This window comes from Pseudorca crassidens, chromosome 11 (assembly GCF_039906515.1).
Source record: "Pseudorca crassidens isolate mPseCra1 chromosome 11, mPseCra1.hap1, whole genome shotgun sequence".
Classification (NCBI taxonomy): domain Eukaryota; kingdom Metazoa; phylum Chordata; class Mammalia; order Artiodactyla; family Delphinidae; genus Pseudorca; species Pseudorca crassidens.
The window spans coordinates 79,391,838-79,411,002 of NC_090306.1; the positions used below are offsets into that span (position 1 = coordinate 79,391,838).

Consider the following 19,165-nt stretch of genomic DNA (forward strand, 5'->3'; position numbering starts at 1 on the left):
CCACTGTACTTTTAGAACTTACTATCATCATTAAAATCTCTCATGACCTTAACTTCTTCCAGAATGTTGCCTTCACCTTCTGACTCTAACAGAAACTTGGCTGTACCCTGGTGTCATTGCTTCCCTAGCACTCTTAAGTAGTTGTGCTTTTCTCTCCTAAACCCTTTTACTACTGAGCATAGAGATGGAATAGGTGTCCCTGTGGCTCTTCACTGTCATATCCAGATCATCTTTCCTCCTCCGTAACAATTTCTAGCTTTGTAGTTTGTATCATTAAACCATACCATCTACTTATCTTTTTTCTTTTGCTGTTATCTGTCATCACGCATTTCACTTCTCCTCACCCTCACGTGCCCCCATCCCTCCACTCTTCTTTGAAGATTTTAGATGTACTCTCACACTCTCCAACACTGTGTCCTAATTCTTTGTTATTTCAGTGTCCATGTAGATGATCTGTCTACTACCCCAGCCTCTTAACTTTTTGATCTTTTTTCTGCATGGGAGTGGAGCCCCCCCCACTCCTGTGGTTGTACCCTAGAGATGTTTTAATCACAAATAACTCCTCTTCCTTCCTCCCAATCTAGATTTTTAAGAATTCCACTAGCTTACTACCAACTCCCCCTAGTTTCCCAGCTTCAGGAATTATTCATCCCCTCATTAAGATCTGCATCAGTTGATCGAACCACTTGTTCACAGTCCTTCATGTATCTTGTACATTCTCACTTCTTTCTTGACCCAGCATAGATTCCATGGTCATCATCATAATCACTCCCTTGCATACATACCCATCTCCCTGCCTCTTTTTTTGTTGAACTCCCTTTGTTGTATCAGTTGTCTCCTCTCCCATGTCCTCAGTATTCCTCTCTCTAGTCTAGGAGATCACTCCTGTCAGTTCACACTAATCTCTCTACTGGTACCACACTGGCCTCCATGCTGTTCTTTAAGGTAAGTACTTAGGAAGCTCCTGCCTCAGGGCCTTTGTAGTTACTGCTTCCTCTGCCTGGAATGCTTTTCCCCCAGAAATCCTCATAGTTTATTCCCTTTCCTTTAGATCTTTCCATATTTGTTACCTAGAGACCCTCCTTGCCACTACATTTAAAATAGTACCCCTGCCCCTGGAATCCCTATTGTCCTTCACTTTGCTTTGCTTTTCTTAATAGCATTTATCATTTCTGGCACACTGGATATTTTCTTGCTTTTCTGTCTGTCTCCCTCCATTAAAATGTAAGCTCCATGAGGACAGGGCCTTGTCTGTTTTGTTCCCTGCTAGCACCTGGAATAATACCTGTACTTGGTAGGTGCACAATAAATATTGTTGATTAAATAAATAAATTTGGCCCTCTCTCTTCATGCTTAAGGGTTTTCTGTTTTAAGGCTAAGAGATATTTACATGGAGAAGCATGGAAATTTTTTGCTTCTAAAGTAATAAATTATAGATTGGACTTTATTTACAATAAGAAACATTCTCGAAAACATGTTACTGTTAAAATATGTTCCTTTTGAATCCAGATTTACAAATTTCATGAAGATAGTATACAACATTAAATAACTATATTTAAAGGTGACTTAAAATTTAGATTTGATTTTCTTCTTTTCTCAAGGAAGTAGCTGCAACTCTAGTGAGCCCTTTCATGCTCTAGGTCCTGGAAAGCATATTGCATACAGAGATCCTGGTCATAAGTAGAAATACCTACTGACACTGGCTTTAGGAAAGTTAAGATGATTTGTATCTTTGGTTTTCTGGTAATTTACATTTGAATCTAAAAGATGTTGATTATTTTCCATGGATCCAGGTAAAAAGATCCTTCTTTCTGTTTCAGCCAGGTATGTGTTTTATTAAAACTAAAAATATTTTTCTAGAATTTAGGATTTCTAGTTTAGGAAGATAAAGATTTTAAACCAGGGGCAAAAAATAATGATTTGGAAAAATAAAGTAAAAATGTAAGTACTCAAAATTCTTTTTAGTGGTTGATTTAGTGGAAATTTTCAAAAGTCAAATTTGAAAATTATTAAGAAAAACAAGGGAAATTCAGGATGACAGTTCTGAATGTTTTTTTTTAAAGTTGACATTCAGTTTTATTTTAGTTTTTACTTTTTACTGAAATATTCATGTACCCTTTCTTTGAAGTTTGATCAAGGAGATCAAATACAACCTAAAAATCAGTTCTGAGTCTGCAGAGGCTTTTGGTTTAGACTTCTAAGAAGCCATTAATTCCAATGTCTTTTATCTGTGTGCCTGGAAAAGAAATACAAAGCAGAGAGAATTTGTTATATATTAGAATTGAGCCTGTTGGGAATAGGAAGAGAGACAATGAACTTTTATTAACACTTGAAAATAACTGTTTGATAATAGTTAAAACATTTGACCTTTAGCAACAAGTGTAGTAACCTAAAAGAGAAAACTATAGGCTCTAATCTAGCATTTGCTAGTATACCTCAGGGTCTGATAGTAACTTGCAAAGACACAAATATTAATATTTCATTCTACATGTAAGAGATGATCATATAAAATGACTTAAAATGTCTAAGGAGCACTTTTTTTAAAATAAATTTATATCACTGTTTTCCTGTTTGAGGCCTTAAAATAAATGTTAACAGCTACCTACCATTATTGAACTCAAAGAGTACAAGGGACAGCTCAGCATGTTATTATTTCACTTAATCCTCATCAAACCCTTATTAGGTAGGTAATTACTCCTTAGATTTTACAAAAGGGAGATTAAGAGCTTAAATAACTATTCCAAGGTCACAGAGATAGTAGTTATTGACCAAAGCCCAATTCTTAACCTCTTCATTATACTTTCTCCTTATTCCCTCTCACACTAAGGAAGTGGTTCCTTATTCCTACTTAAAGGAAATTGTTACACTTAAATCTAACTTTGAAAGCTTTTCATAATCTGATTTCTCAAGATCCATTTTTTAAGGTCACCTGCTTATTGTATGTTTTTACCTACTTTGCTTTATGTATAATGTTTGTTATTCCTTCTAGAATTCATTCTGCACTCTGTGACAAGGCTCTGACTTGGCTCCTGTTCTATTTCTCACTAATATCTTTGTTAATTTGCATCTCTATAGTACTTAGTCAGTTGTGCCACCATCATGTACTTATATATTGCCTTTTAAAGAGGTTTCAGTTTTTCCTGTACATAAACTAAATAAATATGAGTCTATGCTGTAACATTCAGTACAGTGGTAGAATGTAGCAGTTGTCGTTAATAGTGTGTGAATGTAAAGAAGACATCTGTGTTTGAATTGTTTCTTTTTTGATGGTAAATTTAGGTTTTCATTGTGTTGTAATACATATCTATGGTATTTGTAAAGCAAGGCAATGTTACAGTCTTGTGTTACATATGTTATCACTTAATATTTAAAATATAGGTAGCTTGACTTTCCAAGATACTGATTTTTAAGGGCTTTAGTCAGCCAGCGTTGCTGATGGGCATATGTTATATCACACATGTGTTGGGAGGAGATGAGATTTTTTTTAGTAATTAATGTCTTTGGGGGAAAAAACTACTCGAATTACCATAAAGCATCATTTGATGGCATTTCAGGTACCTAAAATGAAAACATTGAAAAATTTCCTGCTTCTTTTGGATATAAGAAATGTCATTTTCTATTAGAGGTTTTTCATTGTATCTCACTTTAATGGTATGCAAGGTAGAGATTAAACTTTTAAGTTAAAAAATAATGGGCACAATTTATAGTTTTGAGAAATAGAAACTAAAATATGTTTTATTATTGGGGGAAAATAACTTTAAGAACTTTATTATTGGAAAGGGAACCCAAAACTTGATATGAGAAGAAAAATATTTCTGGGGAATTCCCTGACAATCCAGTGGTTAGGACTCTGTTCTTCCACTGCAGGGGGCATGGGTTCGATCCCTGGTCAGGGAACTAAGATCCTGCCTGGTGCGGCCAAAAAAAAAATTCTGATTCTTTAATGAATAGTACAGCTAAGTGAAACTGTTCTGATGACTTATTTACCCACCTTTAGGTACGATAATGAAGTACTCAGTGTGGTAATTATTTTATTGTAAACTCAATCAGATGCTGGCTAACATTCCTACATTTTGATTTGTTCATTGCTGATTATTTTGCAGCCTATCCCTCGGCCAGATCCTGTGCAGAATAATGAAGAAACACATGATCTAGTGCTGAAAACCAGATTAGAAGAAAAAGGTGAATACTTAGAGCAAGGACCCATGATAGAACAACTTAGCAAAATGTTCTTTACTACTAAGCACCGTTGGTATCCTCGTGGACAGTAAGTTCTATTTTCTTTTCTTCTTCAACTCTCACTGAACCCTACAGAAATACATAACTTTACTTCTATTAACAAACTTCTGAGGTTGTACTTTGCATGAAGGAATTAACACCCAGTATATCACCTATTAAATTGTATTTTTAAATCTACATATATATAACTAAAATGAAATAGTACTTCTTTTCCTTTATTTTAGTGGGGGAGTTTAACCAAAGCTTTCAGGGAATTTTGCAAGAGTTCTTGAAAATTTTTCCATTCCGTGATGTAGTCGTTTTATGTATTGTTTTTATTCATCTTCTTGATGAATACTTGATCTTGTCCTCAGCCCTCTATCCATTTATTTAACAGATTTTGAGTTATTGCAGAAAAAATTGGGGTACAGCAAATGATTGGGAAGTATATATATTTCTCAGTTCCTTTAGGAACTACAGTTGCCCCTCTGTTTCCCAGTACTCACATTTTGTTACATTGATTCTTACCTCGTATCTAATTCTGGCTTTAATTTGTTTACTTCTTTTGATTCTTATTTCTTTCATATCTATTTTATTCCCTACTAAACTAAGAAACTAAAACTAAGAAGTGGCTTTTTAAAATTGTTTGTTTGAGCAAACTTTGTTTTTATTCACTTGTTTTATTCACTTTGCTTTTACTCACCCAGTAACTAGCACTGGGCTGGCACATTTATGGCAGGACATGCTTATGGAATTAATGAATATGCAATCATTGAGCTGCTTGAAGTGATGGGTGATCAGAAACACAATCGTTGTTTGTAAGTTGTTAATAGTCAAGGAAGGAAGATAGTAGAGTAAATAAACAAATCAAGAGATTGACATTTGAAGGATGGTTAGGAGCTAGCCATGCAGAATGGGGAAAAGGCTTCACAGGCTGAGAACAGTATGTCATAGAGTAAGCTGGGGAAACTGCAAGTAGTTCAGTTTGGATGGGACCCAGAATATGAGGAGGGAATGTAAGAAGGGTCTTATGAAGGATTTTGTGTCGTGCTGAGGAGTTTAGGTTTTATTTTCATTGCCAAATTCTAAGAATCAAACTGACATCCCTAAAGTTTATGCATTAGGAGATCCTTCAGTAGGTTCTGTATTTGGGATAAGGTGATACGTGGAAAGATTGGAGTCAGAGGGACTTGCTATGAAACTGTTAAAATAGTCCAGGTGAAATTTGTTGAAGATCTACATGAAAGGACTAGCAACGGGAACAGAAAGGGGGAAAGTTAGAGAGATAGGAGACCTCTCAAGTTTCTGACAGAGGTGTTCAGGTGGATGGTGGTGCCACTCATACAAGTGGGGAAACAGTAGAGAGTGAGGAAGATGAACCTATTGTTGGTTATGTTGAGTCTGAAGACTCTGGATCATCTGGTGGGGAGCAGTTCTGAAAGCAGGGGCATGTATGGACCTGGAGCTTGGTTTACTTTTTTAGTTTCTCTTTAGAAGGTACTTTCTCCCTTATCTGTAGTTACAGTAGAGATTCCTCAGGGCTCTGCCTTATACTCCATGTCTTGCTAAAATTTGTTCTGAGAGCTTCAATTACATTCATTATATAGATGACATGCAACCTGCTCCATTATACATTTTTTAATTTCCTCAGCCTTATTCCCAATGTCATTGTTCTTAGAATATTACTAACTAGATAACTGTCCAAAGTTTTAAATTCATTATAACAAAACACAACTCTTCTTTTCCTGTCTTAAAAAAGCCCCTCCCTTAATAATCTTCCTGTAATAGAAGTGATATTTCTGTATCAATTTCCCAAGGAAAAAATCTGTGATTTTTTTTGACCACTGTAGTGCCTTTTTTTTTTTTTAAATAAATTTATTTATTTTATGTATTTGTTTTTGTCTGTTTTGGGTCTTCGTCGCTGCATGCGGGCTTTCTCTAGTTGTGGCAAACGGGAGCGGGCTTCTCATTGTGGTGGTTTCTCTTGTTGTGGAGCACGGGCTCTAGGCGCACGGGCTCAGTAGTTGTAGCACATGGGCTCTAGAGCACAGGCTCAGTAGTTGTGGCCCACGGGCTTAGTTGCTCCACGGCATGTGGGATCTTCCCAGACCAGGGCTCGAACCCGTGTCCCCTGCATTGGCACGCAGATTCTTAACCACTGTGCCACCAGGGAACTCTCCTGTAGAGCCTTTTTTTTTTTTTAAGGTAAAACAATATTTGTTTTTATTTATTTGTCGAAGTACAGTCAACCTACAATGTTACATTATTAGTGTACAACATAGTGATTGAATATTTTTATAGATTATACTCCATTTAAAGTTAATAGAAAATAATGGCTATATTTTGCTGTGTTGTGCAATATATCCTTTTTATTTATTTTATACATAGCAGTTTGTGTTTCTTAATCCCATACCTGTATCTTGCCCCTTCCCCTTTTCTCTCCCCACTGGAAACCACTAGTTTGTTTGCTATATATGTGAGTCTTCTGTTTCTGTTTTGTTATGTACATTTGTTTGTTTTACTTTTTAGATTTCACATGTAAGTGATAACATAGAGTATTTGTCTTTCTCTGACTTGTTTCACTAAACTTAATACTGGGAATCCCCTGGTGGTCCAGTGGTTAGGACTTCACGCTTTCACTGCCGAGGGCATAATTTCAATCCCTGGTCAGGAACTAGGATCCCGCAAGCCACGCTGCGTGGCCAAAAATAAATAGATAAATAAAACTAAAGTTTTAAAAAAATATATAATACTATCTAGGTCCATCTATGTCACTGCAAATGGCAGAATTCCGTTCTTTTTTATGGCTGAGTAATATTCCATTGTATGTATTTATCACATCTTCCTTATCCATTCATCTCTTGACCACCATAATGTCTTTCAATTTCTGCATCTGTTTTATGTCCCCTTCCTTGATTTTTCTTTCTTATTTTGTATCCACTTTGTTTATGCATTCCCTCTTTGTAATTGTAAGTTAGGTTATGGGAAAACAAATTAGCAAGCCATTATATAGCCCCGTATCTAAATCACTGCTGTATTCTAAGATTTCTTTCCAGGATTCATAACATTGTTCATGTTTATCTTTTATTTCTGTCCTATTAGGTAGATACTTTAGTTCAAGCCCCACCTTGAAATTTTTCTATAATGGATTTCAGTACCTGTTTCTTTCCTGCATGTTTCATGTTGCTGCAGTTTTTTTGCCATCTTTTGTTCATAACTAAATCGCTGAAGTTATGAAAATCCTCTGTAGATGTGTAACGTAAAGGGGGCAAGACTGAAGGCAAGAAGACCATTGGGGAGTCTTAAAACCAAACATGTTATCTCCAGACATTTTTGTCTAGTACCCCACCTATGTTTAATCTTATTACTTATTTAATCTTATTAGTGCTAATTAGCTTTGACTGCTAATTAATTTAATCTCTATGGTATGTCTTCTTGCATCAGGATTTCTAGGCACTTTCAGTTATAAGCAGACTTTAATTAGATACAATTGATTATCCCAGTGTCTCTCCTAATAAAGAGTTCAACAGGAAAACTCTAGATGCTAGCTTATGTGTATAAGGAAAATTTTAACCTGTAGGCATTATCCTTGTGATGCATCGTCTTTCAAAATTTTAAATAAGCTAATGTGTGATTACTGATACTCAACAAGTATTTATTTGGTAGCTACATATATATTTTGGATTAATGTAAGCCATTTCAAATGTTGGTTTCTAGATGTTAGCACCTCTTAAACATCAGGCAGTATATAGAAGGATGTTTTACTAAATATTTCACAATTTTAGATTTATAACAGAAGAATGGGACCCATTATGAATTTAATAATTAGAGATATATAACATCTTTTTAAACATTTTTTAAAATTTATTTTTGGTTGCATTGGGTCTTTGTTGCTGTACGCGGGCCTTCTCTAGTTGCAGCCAGCAGGGGCTACTCTTCGTTCCGATGCTTGGTCTTCTTATTGCGGTGGCTTCTCTTGTTGTGAAGCACGGGCTGTAGGTGCATGGGCTTCAGTAGTTGTGGCACATGGGCTCAGTAGTTGTGGCTTGCAGGCTCCAGAGTGCAGGCTCAGTAGTTGTGGCTCACGGGCTTAGTTGCTCCGTGGCATGTGGGATCTTCCCAGACCAGGGACAGAACCCGTGTCCCCTGCATTGGCAGGCAGATTCTTAACCACTGCGCCACCAGAGAAGCCCCCTATAACATCTTTTTAAATATGTTACTGAAAGGTATAAAATGCTTGTTTAAGAAATATTTTTAAACAATTCAGAAGTATTTAAAGTATAAAATAAAAATCTTTTTTATACCTACTAATGCCCTATTCCCCATAGATGAACACTGTTAAACTCTACCTTTGTGAATAGCCCAACCTCATATTATACTCAGTTTTGTGCTTTTTGAACTCCAATAAAGTAGAACACTTTTCTGAGAGTACAAGTTTTTGTTAAAGAGGCCAGACTGACTCAAATCATCTTGTCTCTGCTACTTACTAGCTAGTTATTCAATCTTATTATCTATTAAAGAAAGTAGAAATAATAATGCCTAATTTACTTGGTGGTTTTGAGATAAAATATAATCATTTAAGTTAAGCACCTGGCATACAGTATATGTACAGTAATAATGTGGTAATGATAATTATTAACATTGTCTCCTACTCATAGTTTTTCTCTTATTCTTTTAGAAGCATCTTTTTTTTTTTTTTTTTTGACTGTGCCACTTGGCTTGTGGCATCTCAGTTCCCCGACCAGGGACTGAACCTGGGCCATGGCAGTGAAAGTGCCAAATCCTAACCACTAGACCACCAGGGAACTCCCTGAAGCATCTTTTCTTAACTAGGCTCTTTTTTTTTTTTTTTTTTTGCGGTACGCGGGCCTCTCACTGTTGTGGCCTCTCCCGCTGCGGGCACAGGCTCCGGACGCACAGGCTCAGCGGCCATGGCTCACGGGCCCAGCCACTCTGCAGCATGTGGGATCCTCCCGGACCGGGGCACGAACCCGTGTCCCCTGCATCGGCAGGCGGACTCTCAACCACTGCGCCACCGGGGAAGCCCAACTAGGCTCTTTTGAGGTATAATTTACATACTTCAAATTTACCAGTTTTAAGTATACAACTTCATGAGGGTTTTTGTTTTTTTTTTTTAAATTTTATTTTTGTCTGCGTTGGGTTTTTGTTGCGGCGCGCGGGCTTCGCATTGCAGTGGCTTCTCTTATTGCGGAGCATGGCGCGCAGGCTTCAGTAGTTGTGGCGCACGGGCTTAGTTGCTCCGCAGCATGTGGGATCTGCCCAGGCCAGGGCTCGAACCCGTGTCCCCTGCATTGGCAGGTGGATTCTTAACCACTGTGCCACCAGGGAAGCCCTTTTTTTTTTTTTTTTTAATTTATTTATTTTATTTATTTTTGGCTGCGTTGGATACAACTTCATGAGTTTTGACAAATGTTTTAAGTAAAGCATTCACCAGTTTAAGTACACAGTTCGATGCGTTTTAACAAATGTATACAGTTGTATAATTGTTACCGAAAATGGGGGTCCAGCTACTTGCCACTCAAAAGCCAATAAAGAGGCAAGGTTGGTGGAAAGGAAAGTTTGCTTTATTTTGGAGGCTGGCACCCAAGGTGGGGGTGGTTTACTGCTGCCTGTCCAAAGGCTGAGCCCCCCACTGACTATTAGTGGGCAAAAGCTTTTATAGACAGAGGGAGGGAGCTAGATGCAGAAACAGCACAGTCAGCTCTGACAGCCATCTTGAAATTGGTTATCAGTGGTCTGGCCAGCATCATTTTGATTGTTTTAAGTACAGTTAATCTTCAGTTCCAGGGTTGGTTTGTTCCCATTTCTTTGAGTCCAGCTCTCGGAATTGTGGCAGCTTATGTCATGGCTACAGTCTGGTCATCATCTAATTAACTTCTTCCTCCTGGTGGGGGTTTCAGTATCTATAAGACAGCTCACAGGATACAGCTCAGAATATTATCTACATCCCTTGAAGAGGAACTAAAGGTCCTAGACTATGCTTAATGACTAAACTTGTCTTGTTGGGCTGTTAGTCTTGTTGGGCTGTTTTCCTTTGTTTATGCATTTTCTCACTTCTCTGATTAAACTTATTCATTGGCTAAAGTTTTTCCACAGACATAAGGCAGGCTGAGGACATGGGGGGCAAGGACCATAGCATCCTGCTACGTTTCATAATCAGTACTACAATCATAAATATAGACTAGTCTCATAACGCCAGAAAGTTCTTCCATGCCCTTTTGCAGTCAGTTCCCTTCCTATAACCCTCACCCTGGGCAATTACTTCTCTGCTTTCTATCACTTTCTAGAATTTCATGGATTTCTAGAATTTCATGTTTTACCCTTTCTAGAATTTCATGTAAATGGAATTATACAGTACATAACCTTTTGTGTCTCACTTATTTCACTATGTACAATGCTTTCAAGATTCATCCATGTTGTTGTGTATACCAGTAGTTTGTCCCTTTTTACTCTGAGTAGTATTCCCTTGTATGGATAGACCACAGTTTGTTTATTAACCAGTTGGACATTTTGGGTTCTTTCCAGTTTGTTGGCTGTAAATAAAGCTGCATAAACATTCAAGTACAAGTCATTGTATGGACATGTTTTTATTTCTCTTCAGTAAATATCTAAGGGTAGGATTACTTGGTCATGTGATAAGGACATGTTTAAATTCATGAGCCACAGTTAAAGTGGCTGAACCATTTTACATTCCCACTTAGCAGTGTGAGAGTTCTAGTTGCTCTACATCCTTCCCAACACTTGATATCATCAGTTTTTAAAATTTCAATCATTCTGTTGGGTGAGTAGTAGTATTTCATTGTGGTTTTAATTTATGTTGCCCTAATGAATTACTAATCATTTTGAGCATCTTTTCATGTGCTTATTGGCAATGCATACATTTGTTTTTTGGTTTTTTTTGTTACTTGGTTAAGTATCTGTACAAATCTTTTGCCTGTTTTTTAAAAAGCAGATTGGTTTTCTTATTAAGGTGTAAAACTTGTGGATCAAAGTCCTTTATGGGACAAATGTTTTGCAAGTATTTTCTCCCTGTCTGTGGCTTGCTTTTTTATGTCCTTAATAGTGTATTTTGAAGATCAGAAGTTTTTAAATTTTGGTGAAGTTCAGTTTACAAATTTTTCAGACTTTTTGCATCCTACTTAAAAAATCTTTGCCTAACCTAAGGTCACTAAGACTTTCTCCTATGTTTTCTTCCCAAAGTTTTAATTTTTATGTATGGTGTGAGGCATAGGTTGGGGATCTTTTTCTTTTTTGCTTATGTATATCCAATTGTCCCAACACCACTAGTTGAAAGTATTATCTTTCCCCATTAAATTGCCCTAACACCCTTATTGAAACCATATATGTGGGTCCTGGACTCTATTTTGTTCCATTAATATATGTTCGTCTTTGGAATACCACACAGTTTGGGCTATTATAACTAAAGTCTTGAAACCAGGTAGAGTAAGTCTTCTAATTTTGTTCTTTTTTAAAAAATTGTCTTAGCAGTCATAGGTCTTTTGCATTTTCTTACAACTTTTAGAATCAGCTTATCCGTTTCTACAAAAAGCCTGCAGGGATTTTGAAGGAGATTGCATTCAGTCTCTAGATCAATTTCAGGAGAATTGATGTCTTAACAGTATTGAATCGTCCCATCAATTAAAATAGTATATTTCTCCATTATTTAGGTCTTTTAAAAAATATCACTTGTGTTTCATAGTTTGCAGTGTATGAATATTGTACATTTTTTGTTAAATTTATCCCAAACATTTTGTATTCTTTATGCTATTGTAAATAGTATTTTTAATTTAAATTTTCAGTGGATTATTATTCATATGTAGAAATACAGTGGATTCTTGTATATTGACATTGTATCCTGTGATCTTGAGATAATTCTAGTAGCTTTTTTTTTTTCAATTTATTTTTTTTATACAGCAGGTTCTTATTAGTTACCTATTTTATACATATTAGTGTATATATTGTCAATCTCAATCTCCCAATTCATCCCACCACCCCCCCACCCGCCCCCGCTTTCCCCCCTTGGTGTCCGTACGTTTGTTCTCCACATCTGTGTCTCTATTTCTGCCTTGCAGACCGGCTCATCGGTACCATTTTTCTAGATTCCACATATATGCATTAATATACGATTTTTGTTTTTCTCTTTCTGACTCACTTCACTCTGTATTGACAGTCTCTAGATCCATCCACATCTCTACAAATGACCCAGTTTTGTTCCTTTTTATGGCTGAGTAATATTCCGTTGTACATATGTACCACACCTTCTTTATCCATTCGTCTGTCGATGGGCATTTACGTTGCTTCCATGCCCTGGCTATTGCAAATAGTGCTGCAGTGAACGCTGGGGTGCATGTGTCTTTTTGAATTATGGTTTTCTCTGGGCATATGCCCAGTAGTGGGATTGCTGGGTCATATGATAACTCTATTTTTAGTTACTGAAGGAACCTCCATACTATTCTCCATAGTGGCTGTATCAATTTACATTCCCACCAACAGTGCAAGAGGGTTCTCTTTTCTCCACACCCTCTCCAGCATTTGTTGTTTGTAGATTTTCTGATGATGCCCATTGTAACTGGTGTGAGGTGATACCTCATTGTAGTTTTGATTTGCATTTCTCTAGCCATTAGTGATGTTGAGTAACTTTTCATGTGCCTCTTGGCCATCTGTATGTCTTCCCTGGAGAAATGTCTATTTAGGTCTTTTGCCCTTTTTTTTTTTTTTAATTTATTTAGTTTGGCTGTGTTGGGTCTTTGTTGCTGCACGCAGGCTTTCTTTAGTTGCGGTGAGCAGGGACTACTCTTTGTTGCAGTGGGCGGGTTTCTCACTGTAGTGGCTTCTCTTGTTGCAGAGCATGGGCTCTAGCCGTGAGAGCTGCAGTAGTTTTGGCACTTGGTGTCAGTAGTTGTGGCTTGTGGACTTTAGAACGGAGGCTCAGTAGTTGTGGCGCACAGGCTTAGTTGCTCCACGGCATGTGGGATCTTCCTGGACCAGGGCTCGAACCTGTGTCCCCTGCATTGGCAGGCAGATTCTTAACCACTGCGCCACCAGGGAAGCCCCTTCTGCCCATTTTTTGATTTGGTTTTTTGGTTTTTTAATATTGAGCTGCATGAGCTGTTTATATATTTTGGAGATGAATCCTTTGTCCGTTGATTTGTTTGTAAATATTTTCTCCCATTCTGAGGGTTGTCTTTTCATCTTGTTTATAGTTTCCTTTGCTGTGCAAAAGTTTTTGAGTTTCATTAGGTCCCATTTGTTTATTTTTCTTTTTATTTCCATTAATCTAGGAGGTGGGTCAGAAAAGATCTTGCTGTGATTTATGTCAAAGAGTGTTCTTCCTGTGTTTTCCTCTAAGAGTTTTATAGTGTCTGGCCTTACATTTAGGTCTTTAATCCATTTTGAGTTTACTTTTGTGTATGGTGTTAGGGAGTGTTCTAATTTCATTCTTTTACATGTAGCTGTCCAGTTTCCCCAGCACCACTTATTGAAGAGACTGTCTTTTCTCCATTGTATGTCCTTGCCTCCTTTGTCATAGATTAGTTGACCATAGGTGTGTGGGTTTATCTTTGGACTTTCTATCCTGTTCCATTGATCTATATTTCTTTTTTTGTGCCAGTACCATATTGTCTTGATTACTGTAGCTTTGTAGTATAAAGTCCGGGAGGCTGATTGCTCCAGCTCCGTTTTTTTCCCTCAAGATTGCTTTGGCTTCTTGGACTAGGGCTCAAACCCATGTCCCCTGCATTGGCAGGTGGATTCTTAGCCACTGTGCCAGCAGGGAAGCCCATACTTAATGTTTAAAGACCCACTAAAACTGGGAAAAGGGCAATGATGTCCACACTCAACACTTATACTCAACAGTATACTAAAGGTCCTAAGCAGTGCAATAGGACAAGAGAAAGAAATAAAAAGCATTCAGATTGTAAAAGGAGAAGTAAAATTGTCTTTATTCAATGATGGCATGATCATCTATGCAGAAAACTCCTAGGAACATATTAAAAAGCAGCCAAAAGTAAATTAATTAATTAAAAAAAATCATCTAAACATTAACTATGATGTTCAGTATGGGTCTTCTTTTTTTTTTTTTAAATAAATTTTATTTATTTATTTATTTTTGGCTGAGTTAGGTCTTCGTTGCTGCGTGTGGGCTTTCTCTAGTTGCGGTGAGCCGGGACTAGCTACTCTTTGTTGCATGCAGGCTTCTCATTGCGGTAGCTTCTCTTGCAGGGCACAGGCTCTAGGCACGCGGGCTTCAGTAGTTGCGGCATGCAAGCTCAGTAGTTGTGGTGCATGGGCTTAGTTGCTCTGCAGCATGTGGGATCTTCCTGGACCGGGGCATGAACCCGTGTCCCCTGCATCGGCAGGCGGACTCTCAACCACTGCGCCACCAGGGAAGCCCTATGGTTTCCTTTGTTGTGTAAAAATTTTTAAGTTTAAAGTGGGTCTTTTTTAATGAATAGAATATAGTTGGATTTTGCTTTTTTATCCAATGTGACTTCTCATTTCAGTGTCAAGTCATCTTAAGTGCATTCTGTTTTGATTTTCAGGACTTTTCACTCTTCCTCTGCCATTTGCCCTTAGCTCACTTTTTTCATGAAATTTAATTTGATTATAGTCACTTTGAATAGCTACCACCCCTATTAGCATAACTATATGCAACTATATTAGATATCTGTTATTAGAGATCTGTTAATGTTATATTTGTGGGTAATTTTTTGTTTTCATCGTTTGCTCTCAATTATTCTGTCTTTATCAGGGATGCAGCTTCTGTTTTGTAGTTTACCAGAAGACCTCTAATACAATATCTTTAATACAATGTATGTGTGTTAAGTTACTGTCTGATGGAATATTATCTTACCTAATTATCTTCACAGCTTCTTGAAGGTGTTCAGTTTTTCTTTGAGACCATACTTTATGCTAGTCTTTGGGTTGGTCTGCTGGTAAATTTCCCAGTGATTCTTGGAAGTTTTATTCCCAGAGTTCAGCTATCAAGTCATGTGGATTTATCTAATTTCCATTTTATCTAGGTAGGTCACCTGTGGATTAAGATGTTCTTCATTATCAAATTCTGAATCAAGGTCAGCAGAGGCTTTATGATCCCAGGGTGTTGCCCACCTCATCCAATCCCAAACCTACCTGCATTTAATTATTGGCCTCACCCAGGGTGGGGTGGACTGAGAGTATATGTAGTATGACTATACAGAATTGATGCTGAAATAGTCTAGTAGGCAATAAGCACTGGAGATTAGATTATCTCAAGTCTGGAGATCGAAGGTTAAAATTGTTACCACTAAATTTATGATTTGGATATTACTGTTTCCTAATCCTGGTGATCCTGTTTGCTTTAGGATGGCAATTCAAAGAGTCTTCTTAGATTTAGGCTTTATACTGAAACTGGATACTAGAACTATTTGAATTTTTAGTGTGAGAGATTAGTGGTGAGGAAATCCAGGACATTGGGCTTGAGGTTAAATTGAACTTTTAGTTCCCTGCTCTCTGCCTTTGCCTGAATGACTATTTTTATATTCAGTTGTGCAAAGGTTGGTTTAAAAAAATAGCATCTGTAACCATGAGGCTCCTGCTACTTCCTGTTTGATGATATTACAGGTGATGAAAACAAATTAAACTAACTTAGCCACTACATTATAATTTACCTGAAGTAATGGGGCTTCGAACATATTCTTTGAAAGGTGCTCCTTATGCAAATCAATTTTTTTGTATTCCTGTAGCAATTTGCATTAGGTAGCTCCTCTGTAAATAGTTGCTGGGGACATGATTCTGAGTTGTTTTGCCCTTCTTGGCAACCCCTGAGGTATCTCCTGTTGGCCTCTAGTGTTGCCAGTACTCAGGAAGCAGGACATATCAGTGCTTCACTTGCCAGCATCTGTGTACAAGCTCTTTTTCCTTTTTTCAGTCTTCCTCAATTGGCATGAAAAAAATAAAAAAGTCAGTGGAGCATTCCTTCCATTATAATTCTTTGCAAAATACATCATTTTAGCAATATGGCAGAGTTCCTAATGGTTTTGTTTGAGTTTTCCATTGTTTTTCTCATTAATTCAACCTTAATAAGTTTGTTGAAACTCTGTTTATGTACCCAAAGTTCATATACTATCTTGGTTTCTCTTGCTGATTCCATTTCATTTCCCTTATCTCTAAATTTAGGAGTTTCCCAAGGATCAGTCCTTGGTTCTCTTCTCTTTTCTCTCCCATTCCCTAAGACAGTGATCTCATCCAGTCTCATGGCTTTAAATACCATCTGCATTGGCTCCCAAATCTATCTCTTCCTGTCCCTTCACCTCCAGACCTGTATATCCATGGGCCTACTTGTCTAACGGACATCCCTAACTTAATGTGTCTCTAACTGAGCTTTTCGTGGTCCCTCACAAACCAGCTTCTTTTGCAGCCTTCCCTGTCTCAGTTAATGCGAGTTCCATTGTTCTAGCTGCTTGGGCCAGAAATCTTGGTGCCATTTTTGACTTTTCTCTTTGTCTCATACCCAACATCTGGTCTATAAGCAAACCCTGTTGGCTCTATCTCCAAAATGTATCCGGATTTGACCATTTATCACCATTCCCTCTGCCATCATCCTGGTACACGCCACCATCTTTTGCCTGGTTCATAGAAGTGGCTTTCTAACTGGTCTCCCTACTTCTGCCTTTGCTTCCCTGTGGTCTGTTCTTAGCACACAGCCAGAGTAATCCTGTTAAAAATTCCACTAGTTCTTATAATTTTTCTGTTGAAAACCCTCCAACAGCTTTCCATCTCATTTAGAGAAAAGCTATAGGCCTTAACTATTATCTACTAGAACCTATGTGATCTGACCCTCTTTTACCTTTCCACTCTCATTTCCTACTATTCTCTTCTTTCTTCACTCTGTTCCAGCCACATGACCTCTCTTCTGTTCCTTGAACATGCCCTTCCTTCTACCTCAGAGCCCTTATACTTGCTGTTTACTCTATATAGAATACTTTTTCCTGCTGATACCAGCAAAGATAGCTGTCTTACTTATTTTGCGTTTTTACTCACTGAAGCCTTCCCTGGTCAACTTGTTTATCTTGTTTTTCTGTCTAATACACTGGAATGTAATCTCCATGAGGGTGGGGATTTTGTCATGTTTTGTGTACCACAGAAACCTTAGCGCCTAAAATTGGTGCCTGGCATGTGGTAGATGCTCCACACCTTTAAAATGAATGAATAAATGAATGAGCGAATGATTCTGATTTTCATAATATCTCTTAAAAAAGAAAATAGCTAACATAACTCCACTAAATGTAAAGTTATGTTGAAAGAAAGAAGGATGGAAGGATTGAAAGAAGTCTGGATAGAAAGTAAGAAGGATCTGGAAAGTAATTCTAAATTTCTGAAATATAAAGCAATTCTATAAATGTATGAATAGCTGCACGACTTTATTTAAAGGACTACTTTAATATTTTTCCATGGAGGCAACAAAAATTAGCTACCACCATGAGTAGGAGACATTTGAACATCTAGCTGCATTGTGAACCAGGAGGTGAAGTTCTGTCTTGGACTAAGAACTGTAGACAGATCTTTCAGATATCACTGAGTCATTGTGTAATTTAAGAAGGGTAACAATATGTTTTGGTTTCCCAGGGACAGTCTCAGTTTAACTCTTTTGTTAATTATTAATAGAGTGGGTTTTTATTCTTTAAAGGATCCCAGTTTGGATGATAAGTTATAAGGGCACCCTAAAATTCAGGTGCTTGCTTCTGAGTGATTATAGCATATATTGACATTCATGCATGATAAGAAATCTGTAAATGCTATTTAACATTTATTGAGCATATTTCAGAGCTCGACTTTGTTAGGTTTAGGGCTATCAGGGTCTCAGGCATTTTCAGTCAGTCTTGGGTAGTGAAAATGGTTGAGCATTGTAAGCTGAATCATATTTTTATAGGATAATGCTTAGATTTTTAGGGCCACAGACTTCATTGAGAATCTGATGAAACCTATGAATCCACTTCCCAGAAAAACACATATACAAAATTTTTATAAATAATTTCAGTAAGTTTGTGACTTCCCAAACCCCCCTATTCTGGTATCTAACTGCTTTGAGAGAACACCTTTCAGGGATACTATTGCACTAGTAAAACCTTGATTATCTGGCACATAACTGGAACCCTTAAGAAAACCGTAATTTTCTCAATGCCAATATAAGTACATGTAGAAATGTTTATTTAGATAATTGATATTATGCTATATGTATTATTCTACAGCTTAGGGTTCCATGTTAGTATATATAGATATGCTTCATTTTTTTAAGTTAATTTCTGTATTTTGCAATTTGTCAAAAAATCAATATCAAAAAACAGTGTATAGGAAAGTTGCCTTATGAAACCTTAAGATAAGCAAAAAATACTGAAGATCATCTTTTTTTTTTTAATTCATTTATTTATTTAATTGGTTGCACCAGGTCTTAGTTGCTGCAGGTGCGCTCCTTAGTTGCGGCTCGCTGGCTCCTTAGTTGCAGCACGTGGGCTCCTTAGTTGTAGCATGTGGGCTCCTTAGTTGTGGCATGTGAATCTTAGTTGCAGCATACATGTGGGATCTAGTTCCCCGACCAGGGATCGAACCCAGGCCCCCTGCATTGGGAGCACAGAGTCTTATCCACTGCAGCACCAGGGAAGTCCCCCCAGATCATCTTAATCACAACAACGAAAGAGCATAAGAACATGTCTTATCATTTATGGTGTAGAGATCTTTACAGTGAATGTCCACACTAGCAAAAAAAGTTAAAAATTAGCTCAGACCAACTTGCAAGATTCTGGCCTTAAGGGAATTTTTGAAGAGAATTCATCACCGAAAGCAAATGTACTCTGTGCAGACATTTTCTTAACTCAATAAAGAAAATAAGGAAATGTTGAGAAGAAGAAAGAGTTCTTCATGGCGAAATCACTTAGTCACTGCTAACAAT

The 19,165-nt window shown here is 37.4% G+C and overlaps 1 protein-coding gene across 9 annotated transcripts in view; it reads left to right on the top strand.

Annotated features, from left to right (window-relative positions):
- MRPL42 (mitochondrial ribosomal protein L42) overlaps window positions 1–19,165 on the top strand; it is a 66,016-nt gene that overhangs the window by 9,020 nt on the left and 37,831 nt on the right. For 3 of the 9 annotated variants that reach the window (XR_010932524.1, XM_067697532.1, XM_067697531.1), the window contains exon 5: window positions 4,104–4,267. Coding sequence is in view for 7 of the 9 variants with exons in the window: in XM_067697532.1 (XP_067553633.1) it covers window positions 4,104–4,267 (164 nt within the window). In the remaining 2 variants the exon portion in view is untranslated. Of the gene's footprint in view, window positions 1–4,103; window positions 4,268–9,123; window positions 9,283–15,260; window positions 15,280–19,165 lie in introns of those variants that run through there. The other 6 variants (XM_067697529.1, XM_067697528.1, XM_067697534.1 and 3 more) reach the window with 3 other exon arrangements.